The following is a 19,518-nucleotide window of genomic DNA, read 5'->3' as shown; positions in this document are numbered from 1 at the left end:
AGTTTTGGCTTATTTTCCTGTTACTCTTTATTTTCATTCCTTCTCTAGCCCTGTTGTTCCTGAAACTGCTAACCAAGATGGGATTGTTTCTCCCCGACTGAAAAAAATCAACACTTACTTTTCACCAAAGCTTGGTACATACAGCACCATACACTGCGGGTTATTTCTCCTTCCCACAAAAGGAGCAGGAGGGAAGTGTGCGGGGCACATAGCCAGAAATTACTCTTTCCTTTACCCTGTCCTGCCACCTATAACCTTCCGCCAGCTTTCATATCAATTTAACATCGGCTAGCCTGTCTGCCTCCAATTTCTTGCATACATGAAGGATCAAAGTGGATGCTCGCAGCCTTTGCAGTTTAATGTGAATTATGTGCAGCGGTGGCGGAGGGCTGCGTGCTCAGGGAAGGGCAATCTGTGGCCGCGGGTTGTGGGGGTTTGCCTTAATGCGACTCTCGGGTTATGGAGCAGCCTGGAACCAAAGCATCCGGCGGCGCCCGCTCCGCGCAGAACAGGTGCGGGCAGCCGTGCCCAGAGCCCGCCGGGTGAACCGGAGGGGTTTGGCCCCCGGTACCTTCGGTGCACCTCGCGCAGGCCCCGCCCGGGCGGCAGCGCTGCGCCCCGGGAGACACTCGGGCCCGGCTGGGGGGCCTCCCCTCGGCCGTTAATAACGGTTGCCGCGTTCTCTGGGGCTGCGGGCGGTGAGGGGCGAGGAAGGGACGCGCAGGGGATCGCGGCACCGCTCCTCGCCGCCACCGTTACATAAGGACGGGTGGGGGAAGGGAGTGCTTTGCCGCGGCGGTGGCCCCTTTAAACGCGGAGCCTGGGGCGCGCTGAGCGCGCCTCTCTGCTGCCCCCTCCCCGCCTCGCTGCAGAGACAAATCCGCTCCCCGCCCGCCTCCCCGAGCCCAGCCGAGCCGGGCGGCGCCGGGAAGCGCTCCCGCGCGGCTCTGCACCGCCCGCCCGCCGCGGAGCCGGCAGCCTTAGCTCTAGACCCGGCGACGCGACAGCAGGGAGCGGTGAGAGGCGCGATGGAGGCTCCGCGCCTGGCGCACACCATGAACAGCCCTACTAGCCCCTGCGAAGAGGTGATCAAGAACCTGAGCCTGGAGGCGATTCAGCTCTGCGATAGGGACGGTAAGTCCAGGCTCGGCAGGGCTAATCCCTGCAGACGCAAGATGCTGCTGCCCTCATGGATGCTAATGCAAATTAATCCTCGCGGCGTATGGTCCTTTGTTATCCCCCATGTATTTGTAGGTTCAAGTGCTCTCCACACTTACCGCCGCCGCCACCACCCTCTTGCCACTGAGAACAAAAGAAAAAGCGAAGGTTGCACCTTGCTGGAGGGAAGGGAGGGAAAGCCGCCGCTCCCTAAACCATTCCTAGCGTTGCAGTGCATTTACCCCTGGGCGAGCCTGCTGCACAACCCTGCCCCTGCCAGGAATGGACGCTGGGGTTTATTCTGGGAGAGGCCATGAGAGGTAGAGCAGGCGCTGCCGGGAGCCCTGGTCTAGAGACAGGGTGATGGCCCTGATGGGCTCCAAACTCCTTTGTATCGCGGGACAGTTCCTGTGCTTAAAATACACGAACGAATCCACTGGCTGGTGGGGGATAGGGGCGAAACTTGTTGCCTGTCGCTTGTGCCACGATAAAGCGGGGAGAGGACTGATACTGGGGGTTGCAAGATGGGGCTCGTGGGGAGACAGAGCGGGAGGCGGCGGTTCCGGTGGGCCCCGCGTTTCAGCACCGCGGACAGCACCACGGCGTGCGGTTCTGTGCCGTGCCAAGCGGCCGCGCAGCCGGGGGACCGCAGTGCCCTAGAGCCAGCGGCAGCCCTTCTTCTGGGAGGCACAGCTACACCGCAAACAGGTGAAGTTTGGGGTTAGAGTTGCAGGTGCGGATATTAAAGGTTATCTGTGCCGAAGCAGCCAGATAAATGTAAGGTGGTGGTGTGGGATAGCCAGAACAAATTTACATGCTTAAAGCACACTGAGAGCTATGGTGGAATAGAGTAATATTGTTTATGCACAACTATGACTGACAAACTGGACAGAAAAACTTATAGTCAAGCAATGAAAAAATATTTCCTTGTAGAGTAGCATCTATTTTTTGTTCATGTACCAGATTATTCTCATCTTCTCATTTGATGTTGAATTATCAAAAATAACTCCTAATGTTTTGGTGCAAAATATGCTTTGGGTGTGGAATGTATGTTACCTGGTAAACATACCAAGGAATGGAATTACTGTGTCGGTGAATGGTACAACTGAGTAAATGAAGCTATTTCCTTTTCCTTGTTGTGAGTGTATTTTTGGAGCATAACTGCTATAGGTGATGATTATAGAAACAGTCCAGCTTTCTCAGTCATTCTTTTACAAATTAGTAGTGATTGAATATTTAGCTTTTTTTTTTTTGACTGAGGCAGATTCAATATTTTAAATGCTGGATTTTTGTAGGAACTTTATTTTTTCTGAAACATTCAAGAAATTGAGAAGGCATGAAAAATGTCTTTTCAGTAATAATTTTCATAGCTGCATTGCAAGTTCTTTGATTTTTCTGTTGTTTGAATTATAATATAATATGCACTTCGATCCATTCATGCCTTACTCACTGCCCAGAGAAACTGAACTATGTTTATAGTTGTGGAGTCTAGACTGTTCTTTAGTTAAGACACCTTTTCTTGTTTGTTTATTGTATTAATAGAGATAAATAATGCGATCTTCCTTGTTTGTCTACCTCAAATAATTGTTAATTCCGTGTTAATTATTACAGATTCTATGTGGTTCAGCATACTGTAATTAAGGACTGCTCAATTTCTATGGAACAGTGTCATACAGACAAGCAAATGGAAAAATTTAGTCCTTTTAGTTTTAATTCCCTTTTGGATAGGCTTTACTGCAAAACAACAACTTTCCTGTAGAACTGGCTTTACAAACTAATCTTTGTCAAGTAAGCCATTATCATACAGAGTCATTGTTTCCTACAATACATGGTTGAATTTCTGAAGGAGGCACCTATATTGGGCATGTCAGATGTGAACTCAGTGCCTCACTTGGCACAAGACTGCACTTGAGCATACTTTGCTATTTCCTACAGGTGGCACTTATGTATCAAAAAAGCTCATTTTAATGGGAACATAAAAACAAGCAAGTAAAGGTTAAGATATTAATCTTTCTAGGTAAGCATGTAAATGTATATTTAACATGCTTAGATTCCTAATTGTGTACATGGGTTTAGTTAGTTCATCATATTACAAATACTTACAATTTATTTTAGGGTATCTTTGTTGTAAAAGATGTGGTTCTTAAGGGGATATGTTGGCATCATTGAGATTAATTTAAATTTTGTGATAAATATCAATATTTTACCCACAGTGAAATAAAAATATGCTAGATTTTAATATTCTGAAAATGCCCTCAATCTCTGAGCTGTAGTAACTGTAAAGGCAACAGATTAAATGATAACATTACATATCCAACCATGATAAATTCTGCAGCACACTTAGTTTGGCATTTCAGACAATGCTGCACTATAAACATAAGCAATAATTGAATTTCTCTGCAGATAAAAAGCATTTTCCTTGGTTTATGAGACAAGGGAATTAATATTGAAACACTTTGTATTAAAAAACTGGGTTATACCTCCTTTGGAGGTATATGCAAGAGCCAGAAATCCAGGAACTGGAGTGAGCAATTAATAACATCACAACAATTAATATATTTCTAGATTTTGGGTGGTATGATATTTTTTTTTCCCAAGTGCCATCATCTTTGTTAATGAATCAAGACCATTTAGAAAACTTACAAATGCCAAATAAAAGAAAACAAATGTATGCATTTTGGAAAATATTCTTTTTTTAAATAAACACACCTGCTAAGATTTGGCTTAAAGCAAATGCAACATTCTAAAGCAGATTATCAGCTCTTATTTTCAACATTCTCTGTTATTTTTCTCTCTACATTATTTCTCTCTGCATTATTTTTCTTGTTATTTAAGGTCTACTAGCACAGCTTAATATTAGTCTCTTGCACAGTCTAATATGTAGCTCCTTAGAACTCTGCTGAACTCACTTTTTATATAGGAAAAAGTGTACCATCTGTTATTTTCCTTTGCCATATTTGAACACCACAGCCATATTTCTGTAAACTTAGGTCAGGAAAGAATGTTTAGTCTCTGCTAAAAATTCCGGTGCCATTGTTATAAAATTTGTATTAGCCCTACCTAGGGATTAATCCTTTAGTAGATGGATGGTCTTTGTGTCATGAGCAGGCCAATTCTATGGAAATATCAGAAAATCATACACTTTGAAAATACTGTGCTTTTTACAGACTTGGTAGAGCCATCTTGGATTTTAACAGCTGAATTTCCAGAAACTCCACATTGTGGTTGTGCAGTGCTCCCCCTATAGATACTGCATTTTGGCTGCTTGAGTCCTGCTAGAGTAAGAACAGTGATGGTGTCATCTGCTTCCCATGGTTTTACAGTCAGCATAGACAGGTGGAAAGCAGCAGACACCTGCCAAAATGCAGAAACGAGAAAAGCAGAGTGTCATGGTTTAAGCCCAGTTGGCAACTCAGCCACACAGCCCTTTCTCACTCCTCCCCCTTTTTTCCCCCACTACCGGAGGGATGGGGAGCAGAATTGAAAGAATGCAACTCCCATGGGTTGAGGTAAGAACAGTCCAGTAACTAAGGTATAACACAAATCACTGCTGCTTCCACCAATGATAATAATGATAAGGGAAATAACAAGGGAAGAGAATACAACTGCTCACCACCCACCGACCAATACCCAGCCTGATCTGAGCAATGATCTAACCTTTCCAGGTAACTGCTCCCAGTTTATATAGGGGGCATGATGTGCTGTGGTATGGAACACCTCTTTGGCTAGTTTGGGTCAGGTGCCCTGTCTCTGCTTCCTGCAGGCTTCCCCTCCTCCGTGGCAGAGCATGAGGCGCAGAAAGTCCTTGGTCAGATTAAACGTTACTTAGCAACAACTAAAAACATCGATGTTATCAGTGCTGTTACCAGGCTGAAAGTCAAAACCACAGCACTGCACCAGCTACTAAGGAGAAAAATGACTGCTACGCCTGAACGTGGGACACAGAGCAACAAACATTCAACAAGAATGCTGGAATTTCAGAGACATGGACTGGAGAAAAGAGCAAGAAAACTGGCCTAGAGGACACTAATAGAGACTTGGGAGTGGCTGGTCAAGGGTGAAAGAACAGGAAAGATGTGAAAACTGGGTATGTTTGTGAGAATTAGATTAAATGGGAAGGCGGAAATAGGAGACCCTGACTGAGAACAGGAGAAGAAGATGAAGGAGCAAGGAAGGTAATCCAACTTCAGCCAGGGTGCCCAGTGAAGTAAAACTGGGAAAAGAAGGTGAGAGGCCATTCACCCCGATCAGATGAATTGGATGACTGAGGATGGAATGAGAACTGGGAACCTGTAAAGAGTAAACCTGGAGATCTGTCTGCAAAGAAGAGACAGAGTACAAGAATAAGGAGGGGAGAATTGTACACAGAGGTTAGGAGTAAAGGAATGGAGCTAAGACTTGCTGAGCAAACAGGCTGGGACTGAAAGGAAAGCCTTAGGAATAAAGAACAGGACTTTTGGTGCGTGACTGGGGAGTAAAAGAAGGGGTGGGACAGGAAAAAGTTCAAGGAACAGGGCAGAACTGGCCATGTTTTGGTGTGACAGCCAGAGAAAGGTCAGTGTGTATCAGCACATGTCATCTTCCAAAGCCGCTCATGGCTCCAGGATACCAAATTCTTGTTTGCCAGCGAAGAATGGTACCATGGTATCAGGGCTTCAGGGATATTGAGAGTCAACAGCTGCAACTGACTTCAGCAAGTGTAGGACTTTGGAAAAACAAAGCACACTGCTAAATGCATGGAGAAAGTTATGTTAACCACCTTAAATAGGCAGTGAAAGTTAACCATGTTTTACTTGTCTGTGCCTCAGTTTTCCATGTGTAAAATGGAAGCAGTATTATTGCTTTTCCTCATAGAGGTGTTTTCAGAATAAACTAATGTTTGTTAAGCAGCCAGGCACTGTAGTAGCCTAGAAAACCCATGAGGTGCATGGAAAAACCTATGATGAGTGATGAAATCCATTTTTGTCTTCAGAGTAGAATATGAATAATATGTAGCAAGTAAGTCCTGGAACTACACACTGAACAGCAGTGGATAGCTGTTACAAGAAAAATAGTTCATTATGTATGCACTATTCATTATGTATGCTGAATGAGTCAGAATTTATGTGGAAAAATAGTATATCATCATGCAGTTAAAGACTGTATCATAATCTGAACATACAAAGGGGCCTATTTAAAGTTATTCAAGTATGCTTCATTCTGGTGTTTTCTAACTGTGGATGGCTTGAGCTACACAATCTCACTAATGTGCTTTTAATGTGTTCACTACATATATTTAAAGATAGCATTTGGGTATCAGGATCAGAACTGGAATTGGTGTCTTGGCCAGTTTCAGTTGCATAAGTCAATTTCATCACCTTCCAAACACTTGACACCATCAAAATTGTTCAGTCTAACAAGCTTGTATAAAACCATTACATCATGCAAACTAAGATGTCATTTCTGTTTTATGTTAGCAGCCTGCATCTTGGTCTTACCGTGTTATTTGAGCATGTCTCATGTTTTCTCATTTATTTCAGAGGTTTATTAGTATGCTGAAAGGTATTTCTAGAGTTTGTAAACAGGAGTTTTTATGGCCATATAATGTACACATTTGCCTTTAAAAGAGAAGGGATAAAATGGCATCATCCAGTCTCTGGATGCATTCTTCAAATCCCTTTTTTGGCATTGTGGAGCAGTGTCACTGCTATTTCTGAAATGTTATACTTTAAGTCTCAGAGACAGGGAAAAATTGAATTTCTAAGTAGACTTCTACATGAAGGACAACTGTGAGATTCAAATTTTACAGTAATACTTAGAGTCTTGTATGGATGGTCTTGCATAGCTGTTTAGGTTTTCTCCAATTTGAATTCTGAGCACAGGAATAAACAATTCATATTTTTGTAGTGAGCATAATAGAGAGCTGTTTGTAACTGTGATATTTTGATAGGAAACAAAATTCAGAGGCATGTTTATTGTTGTTCTTATTCCTCTCCCCAGCTGCAAGTTTGGAGATGTAAATTCACTCTACATAATACAAACTATCGCTTTTGGGTGATAGTATGGACAACTAGGAAATATATTTCTTCCATGAAATTTCATCTAACCTGGCTGAACTTTAAAATGGCATGGGTGAGGTTTGGGGTTTTGTGTGTGTGTGTTGGGGTTTTTTGTTTGTTCTGTGGTTTTGTTGATTTTGTGGCAAGCAATAATGCTGCTTCAGGTAGGAGCTAAAATCTAGTGTATAGCTTTAAAAGCTGTCTTGTTGCACAGAAAAATGCATATTATGGTTATAATTTTACATTCTTACTAGAGACTAAGATTTTCACATGTAATATTCCTGACTGTTAGGACACAGAAAAACACTAAATGGAGCCAAGCTATAATCTTAAAGGCTTCATAAATGGTCTTTATAATTGTGGAAGAGAAGAAAATGGACAATTTGCCTCTATCTTTCACTTCAGGCCACCATTGCAAGTATTTTATCCTGTCTCAGTTTATATCATAAGCAATGATGCCACTAATTACTAGCAAGGCTTTGACTATCCAACATCCCTGTGTCAAGAAACATAGTCATCCCCAATTTTCCTTTATATTATTTAATTTTTAGAGTTATTTTCCTTCCTTCTTCCTCACTCCTCACCTCTTTTTAGAGCTTTATGCCACTCAAATCTGTGTAATTGATTACTAACTGATTTGTCTAGCAATGACCAAGTTATATATTGTTAGCTACTTAAATCTTGCCTGGTATTCTATTTGTGCCCTATTGATTTAATTATTCTTCACTGAAAATTTTCTAGACCCTTTATAAAGCAACTGAAATGCCTGATGTGTAATTGTGCCAGATTCACATACAGAAGCACTGTGATATACGCTGATATCGCTAGGTTAAAACTCAAATATGCAGTGTCGGTCTTGTTAATTTCTACTTATTGTTATAATTAAGGCTTTTTAAACATTACTGTCTCCCATGTATGTCCCTTCTTCTTTGTGCTTGTTTCAGATTATAGTTCCCAGATGCATTCATTTATTCTGCCACTGAATCCATTTTATCATTTTCTGCTTATGTTTCTAAGCCATCTTGTGCTTTCAGCTCCCTCTATTTTAATGTTGTCTGCAATATAGAAATTCGATCTTCCTTTCCAGATCGTTCATAAAGATGCCTGTTTAGCCTGGAACTAGTCACAGGCCCTATGGTAGCCCATTAGACACTTGAACTCTTCAGATGTATCAATCTCATCTGTCAGCCAGTGTTCAGCCCTGCAGATCAGTAGCTCTTAATAAGTACAATGGCAGGAGGAATCATTTAGGGAAGAGAAATTCTATTCCCTCCAGCATCTGAGAAGCAAAAATGCCAAGCCAACCCCTCACTTTAAATTTCATTTATGTTCTGCAAATCTCAAAGATAAACCTCTTTTTCTTCAGTAAGAGTTAAGCCATTAATATCTTCTTCATCTGTTTCATCTTCCTTCTTAAACTAGATGTAGTGGTTTTCTTCTCAAGCCTACTTAATCTGATGGCTCTGCCACCTCTGGTAAGCTGTGTTCCGAGTTTACACCTTCGAATTCACTATTTACTCTGCAGTTATGCCTATATAATCTAGATCAGAGTTCGCCCTTCAGGCCACTTCAGCTTTTACAGCAGCTTTTCAGTGAGGTCCCTTCTCCCAGAGCCATAGCTTTTAGAACAAGCAGAATATCGCTTTTGTCATGTAAGGTGGGGGGAGGAGAGACTACATCACACTCTTATTTAGAGTCCTCTGGTATTTCATCATTCATTTCTGAATGGGTTCCAGTCAGACGTTATGGTGTTTGATTGTCTCCGAAGGCATGCTGAAGCTTATCTTACTGACCTTGGTTTTCCTTCTGAGGCTTCTCTGCCTCATTAATTTTTGCCTTCTTTTTTTTTTTTTCTCCAGAATCTAGAAGGATCTCCTCCTTTACCCATTCCTTGTAATTTCCTCACCTTTTGTTATTCACAGCCTCCTTAGCGCAGGTTTAGAGGCCCCAGCTTTTTCTGAATGAAGTAGTTTTCAATTCCCCTTGCACTGCTGAAGTAGTGCCAGCATTTTTATCCACAATTGAGGAGGTAATATTTAAAAATACTTGCAGTCTGGGTTTGTTTTTCTTAGTCCACTTGTTACAGTAGGTACATCTGCTGTGCTGCAAGTATGCATGGCCTTTTATGCTTTATGTGACCTGGAAGGCTATATTCAGTTCTGGCTGAATGCAGCCCAGAATCATCCACTCTGTTTTCTTTCTTTTGATAGAAGTTTTAAGCATTTTACTTGCAGACTACTTTCTTCAAAAATTTATAAACATGTAGAAAAAAATACTACTTACATTGCCAATACGTGATACATGTATAAAACATGTCACTGCTATAGGAAAGTATGAAAAAATACAATGTTTATGATGTTGGAATTCAGGAAAGCTCTGCTCCAGGATCACTTCCTGTGGTTTCCACACTAGGTTTTGTTATATGGTGGATCTTCCTTTATTTGACCTTGAAAATGTTTCCTTTTGCACAGTTTGGTTAGAATTTGTTGTCCTGTTTGTAGCTGGATCAATTTTCGCAGCAGTGTGTGTAGGTGAATCATTAATCATTTTTATTTTATTGTTTTCACAGAATGTTCTTGTTTTATTTATGCTTGAATGATCCTAAAAACAAGTTTGGTGTTACTCTCATTCCTGCAGAATGACAGAAAGTATTATCAGGGTTGCACTCTTCCTTAGTTCCAAGGTCAGAATGTCATCTGGAGTTTATTCCTCCGATACTGTTAAGTCAGACACAGCTGGTAGCACTCGAAGCAGCCTAGTTTGAGGAATTCCCTTATTAAGCTTTGTATATCAATGCACTCTCATTAGAAGAATTCTGCAATTCGCAATTGTCAGAAGCATCCCATGAATTTATTCCCTGAACCTCTCTGTTGGCTTCAGTAAGACTTCATGTAAAAACACATTTGTGTTTGTAACACAGCATGATTCAGAATTTACAACTACTGTACTTTCCTAAATTTTATGTATTCTACCTTACGTCATATAGATAGGCATCTAATTTGGAATTTCTCTCTTGAAGTTTGTCTAGATTTCATCCTTACTTTTTGGCTAGAAAATATTTTCAAAAAATTATTCTGGGTTTTTTTGCGCTTCATTTCTATGTGTACTCATAGTTGAAAACATACAGACTTCAAAATCACCAGGATAAAAAGATGTTAAAAGGCTCTTTCAGTCTTGGCTTGCCATAAGTACTAGTGTACAGTATCAGTGGAGTGATTCATGCTGTTGTTAGTCCTTGTAATCCAACTTATGTAAAGGGAAATTATACGTTAGTTTATATAAACTAAGAGATAAAATTAACAACAAAGTATGCAGCAGATTATATTTTAAATGCTACTAAGATGCATCTCATGACATAAAGTAAATATTATGCACTTACACTTTTATGATGGAATTTATACTGGTAGTTTAATATAAATGCTCAGTAGTAAACATGTGGCTTTCAGAGCAGTAATGTTTCTGACAAATTTCTAGCCTTTACACTTTCACTATAATTTCTAGGCATATCTCTAATCAAAGGAATTAAAATTCCCCAAGCCTATCTTCTCACTGAATCCATTGCATCATAGAAAAGCTCTGTCCCTCTGGTGTGAACTATACAGGAATTTTAGCCAGTGTCACCTGTGCACTCATGATACAGCTACCACCTTACTCTTCATGAAAGGACGGGTTTGAGCAGTAAGACTTCATGTACATTTTATTGGTATTGTTTCACCTCTGGCCATGTGTAGAGGTTACTTTCCCTTTCCCCCTAGATGGAGGCAACTGAAACTACTGGTGCATTTCTTTGTTTCCTCTGCCTGTGAACTGCTTTGTACCATGCTTTGGAACCTCAACCTATTGAATGTGTTGCTTCTGTACTTCACTTTGTCACTCTGTTTAGGTAGCATGGAGTTCTTAAATTATATTTGATTTACAAGGGATCTGAGTACAGCAGCCTTTCTAGAGTATGAGAGTTTAATTTCAAGTTGCGTGACACATCAAGTAGCAAGGTGCCCCAGCATGGCCTGTGTAGTGGGAACATGTCCATGTCCCGTACTCTGCTTTCTCATAGCTGTACAGGTGCAGGGCAGACAGAATTAGGTACCCATATGTGAAAATAAAATACCGATTCTCCTCCTTCTATTTTTGCATATTCTCTAATGCTTAGCTGGTTTCTGTATTGCTTCCTTGAGCAAACCTTCAGCAAACCGAGAGGGCTGCCTAGTGAGGCTGTCAGCCCTAATGCAAGTCTGCAGTGCTTGAGATGGAAGCCATAGAGTGAAACTAAATTCTTTGATGTATCTCACTGCGCTTGTTATATTTAGCTCTTGTAGCAGGGAGTATGAGTTGGAAAGCACTACTTGAGATGCTTTTAAATGCTATAAATCCAAAAGATGAAAAATTAATCTAAATATGAATTCTTTTTAAGTAACATACCGAAGGGGACTTAGTTCACTTAGTGAATTTGCAGTAGGTTGTGCAGCTGTTCCTATGTAAGTAGTAATCCAGTTTTGTTTTACCCCGATCACGGTTGATCACTTATTATGATCCAATGATTGTTTGATGGTCTGAATGATAAGACTACAGAAGACTTTGTAACAGAAACTAAAGTATTCAGCTGAACACTGTATTAAAAAAAAAAAAAAACTATTGAGGACCATGGTGTTCCAATGGGTTTGGATGTGATGGTTCAGAAATGTTTCTTTTTACTTAATTACATTGGAACTTCAGTTTGAGTTTTCTTCATTAGACAATCTCCACTGAAGAATCTACATGAGAGATCTCTTATGAATGACAGCAGGACAGAAAAATTATGAGGGGAAGTCAAGTCTTGTAATAAACCCACACAATCTATATGTTATACCATGTCTGAGTGAGGGGTGAATTCTAATGCAATGGTAACTCTGCTTAAAGATTTCTTTTCACTGCTGTATTCATAGCTGTATATTTGTATATTCTAGTATCTGTGAAAAGGTTGAGCTCATTGTAGCCTTCCCCTGGGTAGGGAATATTTAAGGGGGTTGTCTCTCATTTCTGCATGCTTGCCTACCTTAACTAAACTGTCCACAACCTAAGTTATCTATGAGCTCTCTGCTCTTGTCAGAGGTTCAAAAGTTGGTAACAGTCACCCAATGGCAGACCTACATTCAAAGACCCTGACTAATTTTGGTTGCCCTAGGAAACCAGCTGAAAATGAAACAGAACAACTCCACTCCTGCCAAAAAAGGATCTCAAAACCCCTATGTCCTTTATTTGTTGGCTGAAAGTCTGATACCTGCATAAAGAATAAATTTTAAAGAATAGTACAAGTTACATAGTAGAATCTCCTTAAGTATTGTGAATATGTAACACATTTCAAAACACGCACAGTTAAAAAGGCACAAAGTGGTGTAAAACAGAGCCAAAGCCTATTCCTTACAAGAGATCTGTGTGAAAAGCACACAGCAATTAATTGCCAGTGTGCTGAAGTGAAGAAATGCTCATTCATGCTGCAGACTGCCAGGGTATCCAGTGAGTTACAAAAGCCCACTTATACAAAGCACCCTACTTTCTCAAGCAAAATGCATCACAGAATTGTGTTACCCAGCTTTGAGTTCTCTCTGCTGCCCTCCAAGTGATGAGTTTTGTGTTTCTCTCTGGGCTTCCCTTTGCTTGAAAGGAAAGTGGGTCTTAAATGAGAATCCTGTGTTAGTTATCAAGGCAGTTGCAGTTTTCAGAGAAGCTGGCAGGTCAAATTAAAACTCATGTGAATACAAGGCTGCCTCTCCTTGCTAGATTTGAACTCACATGACTTAACTTGAAGTAGAGAATGTATTTTCAGTTTTGATTAAGACACAGCTGCAATAAATGGCACGAGTTGTTGCCAGCCAAATAAGAATGAGGTAAACAAGTATGTGCCTGAGGTTCATAGTAATGAACTAAAATAAAAGCATTTGTCTCTCTCTTTTGTTTAGTGATATGTGAAAATGCAGATTGTGAAAGGCCACTTCTCTAATGCACAGCTAATATTAAAAGAAATAGAAGATTAAGGCCAATGCTTTGTCCTCAGTTACTGTGTTAGATGAAGAGCATTGGAGCAATTAGGCCAGTGACCCAGGGCAGTGTAACTTGGATTGGAATCTGGCCCCAAGCAACTTGTTCAGGGTCATACAGTCAGTGCTTTCATCTCTGAGGTCTGTTTTCTTTCACTGCTTGTCTTGGAGACATAGGCAGTTCCACAGTCCCAGAAGCAGCTCTACTTGTTCATTCATCAGGAGAGAAAATTCTCATGCCATAAGAAGCTCCAGTTCCCTTCCTGCTCTGAAATCTGCCCTTTAGTAATCAATAGGATGGAAGTCTGCTGAAAAATGTCACTTCCCTGTTTTCCAGCAAAATAGTACCAAGATAGCATCCCTCCAAAAATACAGTACAAAATGGGTTTGAACGAAGTCTGAAGTATGGCCAGGATTTCATAAGGAGGCATAGACACCTGACAAGATAGGCTTCTCCTGACAAATGAATAAAGTACATGTGATAAACTGATCTGCTTTTATAGTAGTCTTTCTGATGTAGTTACTTGCTTTCAAAATCTGAAATTCCATGTAACTGAAGGTATGCATTATATGCAAATTATAGTATACATAAGTGGCTGTAAAGTTCATTTTAATTTTTAAATGACATTTAAATTAAGCTAGAAGATGGCTTAGAGCTTTTTGCATCCCTTATTACCTTCTTTCCATTTCAACATCTGAGTAATACTCATTTTAATTAAAATCTGTTTTTAAAATGCATCTTGTAGTCAACCCATGCTGAGAAGAGCCACTTACCACCCATGCACTATAAGCTTGCTGTGCTGAACAAAATGGGAGTATTACTTTAATTAGTAGTAAATATTGTCATGGCTTAGTGTTTGTGGTCTACTATAATGTCCTGTTTGATTTTAAGAAGGTAGAATTGCAGTAGCCTAGCTTAGATGATCAGAGGCATAAAAACTGATGATGTGCCAGTAGGAATTTCAGTGCAGCTGTAGCTATTTTTGTCATACTGCAATTCTCATTCCACAGAAGGTTGCAGAGAAGCTTGTTTAGATTCAGTGTGATGAGGGATAGTAAAAAAAAAAAATAAACCCACATCTTTAGTGTAAGCAGCCTAAGAGAACTTCAGTGGGAACAGTTATCAATATCAATCTTTTTGCATATAAGAGTCACTCAGCAGACAGGATGAGGAGCAGGGTGCTCATGTTCGGTGGTGGTGTTCACTCTCTCTTTCAGTTTATCTGGCCAATTCAGTTTAGTTGGTTTTGATATCTATGGGTAATAAAAGGAGTTCCCACCGCTTCTCCTCAGTTGTCTACCACAAAGATTTGGTCAGGACTTAGAGCATGTTAGGATCAGTAGATCTGCATATCTTAGATAAGGGAAAAAGTAGGCATGATGGCATGTCAATTTAACCTTCTGGGGTAGGTGTTTTTTAGCATCTTTCCTGGTCCTTAATGATGAAATGTGTACCTACATCACAACCTTCCAGCTGCACCCTTTTATCTGATAATGTTATTCTTAATTTTTCATAATTTTCCCATGCATTTTTTAACAGTGAAAATTAAATTCTGTGTGCACGTGTTTGTTTAGCTTAGCATTTTACTGAGAAAACACTCCTCAACTTATGAGTAATAAACTTGTGAAAAGGAAAGAGGAAAAACTGGGTAATAGTGGCCAAGCCTTGTGGAACACCAAGTACTTTACAGAGGCATAGAGACATCCAGTTTTCAGAAAAATGTTCTTTAAAAAATATCCATCAAGAGTAAGGGAAACTCTAAAAAGGTATGATTGTATCAACAAAAGTTTGTGTCTGTTTCCATTTTAGTACTCAGTCTATCTGAAAGTCTAGGGGTTTGGCTGCTATTGACATTCTGAAAATGTGGTTTAGTTTTGAAAGAATAAAGTGTAAATACTAAATACTTCTAAGACATAAGGATATCCAATAATAATGTAACTTTAGTGAAAGAATAAGGTCAGCTTTGCCATATTAGCCATGGACCAGATTTTTGCCAGGTTTTGTCTTATGCTTTGGGTTTGTGGAGATCGTGTGTGCCTCCACTTTCAGCCATAGGTATGGATTGTCAGATATTTACAGTCAGGTTTTCAGAAGCTCTCAAGTAACTCAGCTTAAATCCTGTTGATTTCAGTAAGACTCTTCTATATCATTTAGGTACTTCTGAAGATGTTACCAAGTGTTACTTAAATTTTTGCTTCAAGTAAAGAGGAGTCAAAAATCAAAGGAAGAATTAACATTAAATTGGAGCAATTGGCTGACAACAACAGAGGGCAACTCACAGTGATATAACTGAGCTTTCTTTATGGTAATAAGAGGAAACAATTATTTTGAGAAATTAGTTTAATGATGCAATGTAATGCATTATTTATTTTTAATTAAAATTAATCAAAATACAGTTATTGAATAACTTACCTTTAATTGCAGTTAGCATGGTAGAAATCCATCCACATTCAAAATTAAATGGTCCTGAGATGTTTGATCCTATTAGTGCTTTCAGAAATAATAATGTGGGATTAAGTGAAAAACTCTGAAGTATATGCAGAGAAATTATTCTTGAAAGTTTATCCCTTTGAAAGTATCGGTCTAGAGGGTATTTATGAGTCAGATGTAGATTTTTTTGCTCTAGGAGTTCAGAAACTGGCTGCAGTGTAATACTTACTTTTTCTCCCATGTGCTTTTCCTTGTTTCTCTCTAGCAGGAATCTTGCAAATTATCAGAGGTTGCTGCTGCATCACCTGAATCATCAGAAATGATGAATGCAATTTTGGAAATAATGACAAAGGGTGGCTTTGGCTAGCTCTTAACTTCTATGGCCACCTCCCCAGTCTCTGGAAAGAATTTAAACTTCTCCAGGGCAAAGTTAAATATGAGAGCTACCTGCAGGTACTCAGATTATCTGGTTTAGGACACTGTCTTTCTTCACTGAGTGGTAAGTGAGCCTGAGGATACTCACTGCCTAAAGCTGACGTTGGTCTTTGTTATTATTTATGTTATTATTCATTCTTAGCATAGTAAGAGTATTGTGGTTTCCACAACAGTATATCATATCAGTGTTGCAGAGGAACATCGTTGCAAGCCATATATATATAAAATCTTTTGGAAAGTAGACTTTGCTTTTGAATTAGAGGATTCATGTTTTGTATAAAATTTATTCCAGGTATAATTTCACAGACATCTGTGGTCTTCTCTCAGGACAGAATGTTGTTTCTGCTTTTTTCTTGTTACTGTATTTATTGCCATTTTTAAGAAGCAAATAAATGTTTGGGGTTTATTATCCTTAAAGCAGTGCATACAGCCCAAGAAATCCACTCTTGGGAATTTTGTATCTACTCCAAAATTTATATTCCACAGAAATGATATAACAGGATTATTTGGTGTCTCCTTACTAATTATAGTAAACTTCCCTGTACAGATACACTTAATTTCCTGTTGAACCCAATGTTGCATTCAGTGTCTACTGAGAGAATGCTTGAGCTGTAAACCAAAGCCCTACAATTCTGACGACATAATCGCGTTCCAAAATATTCCAGTGTAACTCTTTATTTGCTACTACTAGCTTGCCAGGTTTGCCACACTTGCATTGTGCATTCCTATTGGTGTTAGTCTGAGAAAACTTAGACCCTGAAGTCCCATCTGCACAAGATTGCAGAATACATGATAGTCAACTGCTTTTTCTAAGGGCAAATGAGTATCTCAGTTGAGTTAGTATGCAAGCAAATGGTGAAACTTGACTGTGCTGCATGCTTTTCTTTCATTATGCACTGTCCTTCAGTTGCTATACCACATGTCCTGTCAGGTAGTAACTGAGCCTCAGAGACCTATTTGTGAAATGGGAAGCTGCTTGAAGAATAAGGTTTCAGTCCTGTAGCCAGCAGCAGGCAGTGAGAAATGAGGCTTGGGACAGAGTGGGGTGGTGCTCAGTGGGAGCTAACAACCCACACATTCTTTGCTGTCAGTGGCAGGATTGAGATATTGGGCTGCTCCTAATTTGAATCAATGGGATTACTTGTAGAGTACATTTGTTCTCCATGTGAGATGGAGGAATAATTGAGTGCAAAACTAGATAATCTGGAGATTGATCAGTGCTTTATGTAGGCATAATTTTGAGTACCCTCTCTGCTGAAAGAAATGTCTGTAATAAAGGCAAAATTGTGCTCACAGACAACAGTTGCGTTCTCTTTGTTTTGCAATGTGGAACATTCCTGCTGAAGTCAATGGTAGATTAGTAGGAAACAGCTAAATTAAGCCTTGAGTTAAAATGAAGTAACAAGAGAATCTGAATGTATATGAACATTTCAGAAACACTCAGTAAATGCAGATATACGTATCATAGTTGTACATGGCGATGCTTTATTTTCAAAACTTTATTTTTATTTTTTTTTTACATTTTGGTCAGAGTGCACATTATCTTACTAGAAAATGCACAACAGCAGTATCAGACATGGGGAAGAAATGAGGAGAAGATTTAGCAGGGTTTATCCCTCTAACGGGATTTATAGAGCCAGGCATTTTCTCTTTATCTAATGTAGGAACTGGTTTTGCAAGGACATCTATTTAGAAATTATTCTTGAATGTGTTTATAAAAATATAAAAATCTGTATTGGGAGTTAGTTTACCAGGATTGTGGGGGAGAGGAGAGAGACATCTAAGAGTCTGAAACTATTCAGTCTCTTATTTGTACATGAAAAAAAGCACAAATAAAGTGTGAATGTTACTTAAGTGGTTATGGATAGCAAGTTGAACTTTGAAATAGAATAGCTATCCTGGAGCTATTTGTTATGTGGCCTAACAAATAGCACCCTTGATTTGATAGTTTTACGATTGTTATTGTATTTGTCTTTTCTCAGTCTCTTCTGAGCAAGGTGTCGTGGTGAACATTGAAATTCTTTATATTCAGGTTAATTATTTGCTTGGTAGGGACATATTGTCCTTGTCCTGTAAAAAGTTTTATGTAGCTAGCAATTGGACAGGGACCAGTTCATTCCAAAGCTTAGTTATTTTTACTTAGTTATATTTAAAGTCTGAAGCTCATATGGAATTTCCTGTCATTTTCCTGTCATTTTCGATGGCTATACAGAAAGAAGAATTCTTATTTCTATTGTTGTTTTTTTTTTCTGGAAATACAATGTCTCCACAGTAAGTTGGAGAACTTAGTCTGAATTATAGCACTCAAATATTGTTAGTCTGTATAAGTTTTATGGAATTACAAACTTAATATTTCACCTCTATAGAGCTAATACATGACCAACTAGCTGAATTATCAAGACAAGGAAAGGCAGAAATTCCCAGATGTCTCTGTTCCTTTCATGGGAGTTACTGTTTCTAAATCAGTTGTTTTCAATTGTTATATCTGTATCTAATAAGAGGATTTCTTATGTCGTGTGTACATGATCTTTGTGAAGTTGATCCCCCCCTTATCAAACATTTCTACTTCAAAAGGTCAGAGCTAATGTCTCTCATTTGACATACATCTCTCATGTACTGAAAAAGTTAACTTGAGAAAAATACTTTTTGTTTTACCTAATGTATACATTTTAAGATCTCCAAAATGAGACATTAAAAAAAAAGTGATTTGTATTACAAGGTTTTGTTTGGCTTCTAGTGTGTTTATTAAATGTGCTATCTGTAACCGTGTATAATGTAAACCTGATCTTTTGGGGTCTCAAAAATTGCTTCACCTTATAGTTTATTGCTCTATGCCTCTCAACCTTATGTACATATCTTTTGATTTTCAGATACCTTCTCAGAATGTGTTAAGGATCCAGTATTAGCTTATAATGTGCTATCTGGGTACAGTTTCACCTTGCTTATTTTCTGTCTCACAAACCCTAGTCACATTTCCCTTATCAAATTCCTAGGTTTTCATGGAGCTGACACTTTACAGAAATAACTGCAGGGGTTAATATCTTGTGTGTCTTTCTGAAGACAGTACAGAGCCGCACTTTGCACTATGTTCTGCATGACAACAGCCCACATAAACACCAAACTACGTGAACCAGATGAGTGAAATTACATCAGTGTGGGAGAATATTGTGGTGACATAGAAGCAGCATAATGACTGTTCCACTGGCTTTCCTTTTCGAGTTGCTGGTTGTGGGATATCACAAAGGCTTCCTTGTGCTTTACGCATTCCCAGTTAGTTCAGTAACTTCCAGGTATCTTACCTGCCATAAAAAATTGCAGCAACCTAAAGGCTTCCAGGAGGTCCTTTAGCACCGACAGCCAGCGTTTGGATGAATGGAACAATTACAACTGAATCTAGTTCTTTTTTGTAGCAAGCTTTCAATCCTGGACCACAGGTCAGTGT

General features: G+C 39.5%; 1 protein-coding gene across 2 annotated transcripts in view; it reads left to right on the top strand.

Moving 5' to 3' along the window:
- PHYHIPL (phytanoyl-CoA 2-hydroxylase interacting protein like) overlaps positions 1 to 19,518 on the top strand; it is a 59,439-nt gene that overhangs the window by 23,182 nt on the left and 16,739 nt on the right. The window contains exon 1 of one of the 2 annotated variants that reach the window (XM_061374072.1): positions 830 to 1,134. The exons of the other annotated variant lie outside the window; for it this stretch is intronic. Within the exon in view, the coding sequence (XP_061230056.1) occupies positions 1,029 to 1,134 (106 nt within the window). The 5' untranslated portion in view covers positions 830 to 1,028. Of the gene's footprint in view, positions 1 to 829; positions 1,135 to 19,518 lie in introns of those variants that run through there. 2 annotated transcript variants of the gene reach the window in all.

This window comes from Neopsephotus bourkii, unplaced genomic scaffold (assembly GCF_033783945.1).
Source record: "Neopsephotus bourkii isolate Nb327-2 ecotype Australia unplaced genomic scaffold, CSIRO-AGI_Nbou_v1 NB_1634, whole genome shotgun sequence".
Classification (NCBI taxonomy): Eukaryota; Metazoa; Chordata; class Aves; order Psittaciformes; family Psittacidae; genus Neopsephotus; species Neopsephotus bourkii.
The sequence above is the reverse complement of the archived record's forward strand: the minus strand, read 5'-3'. Positions and strand labels throughout refer to the sequence as shown.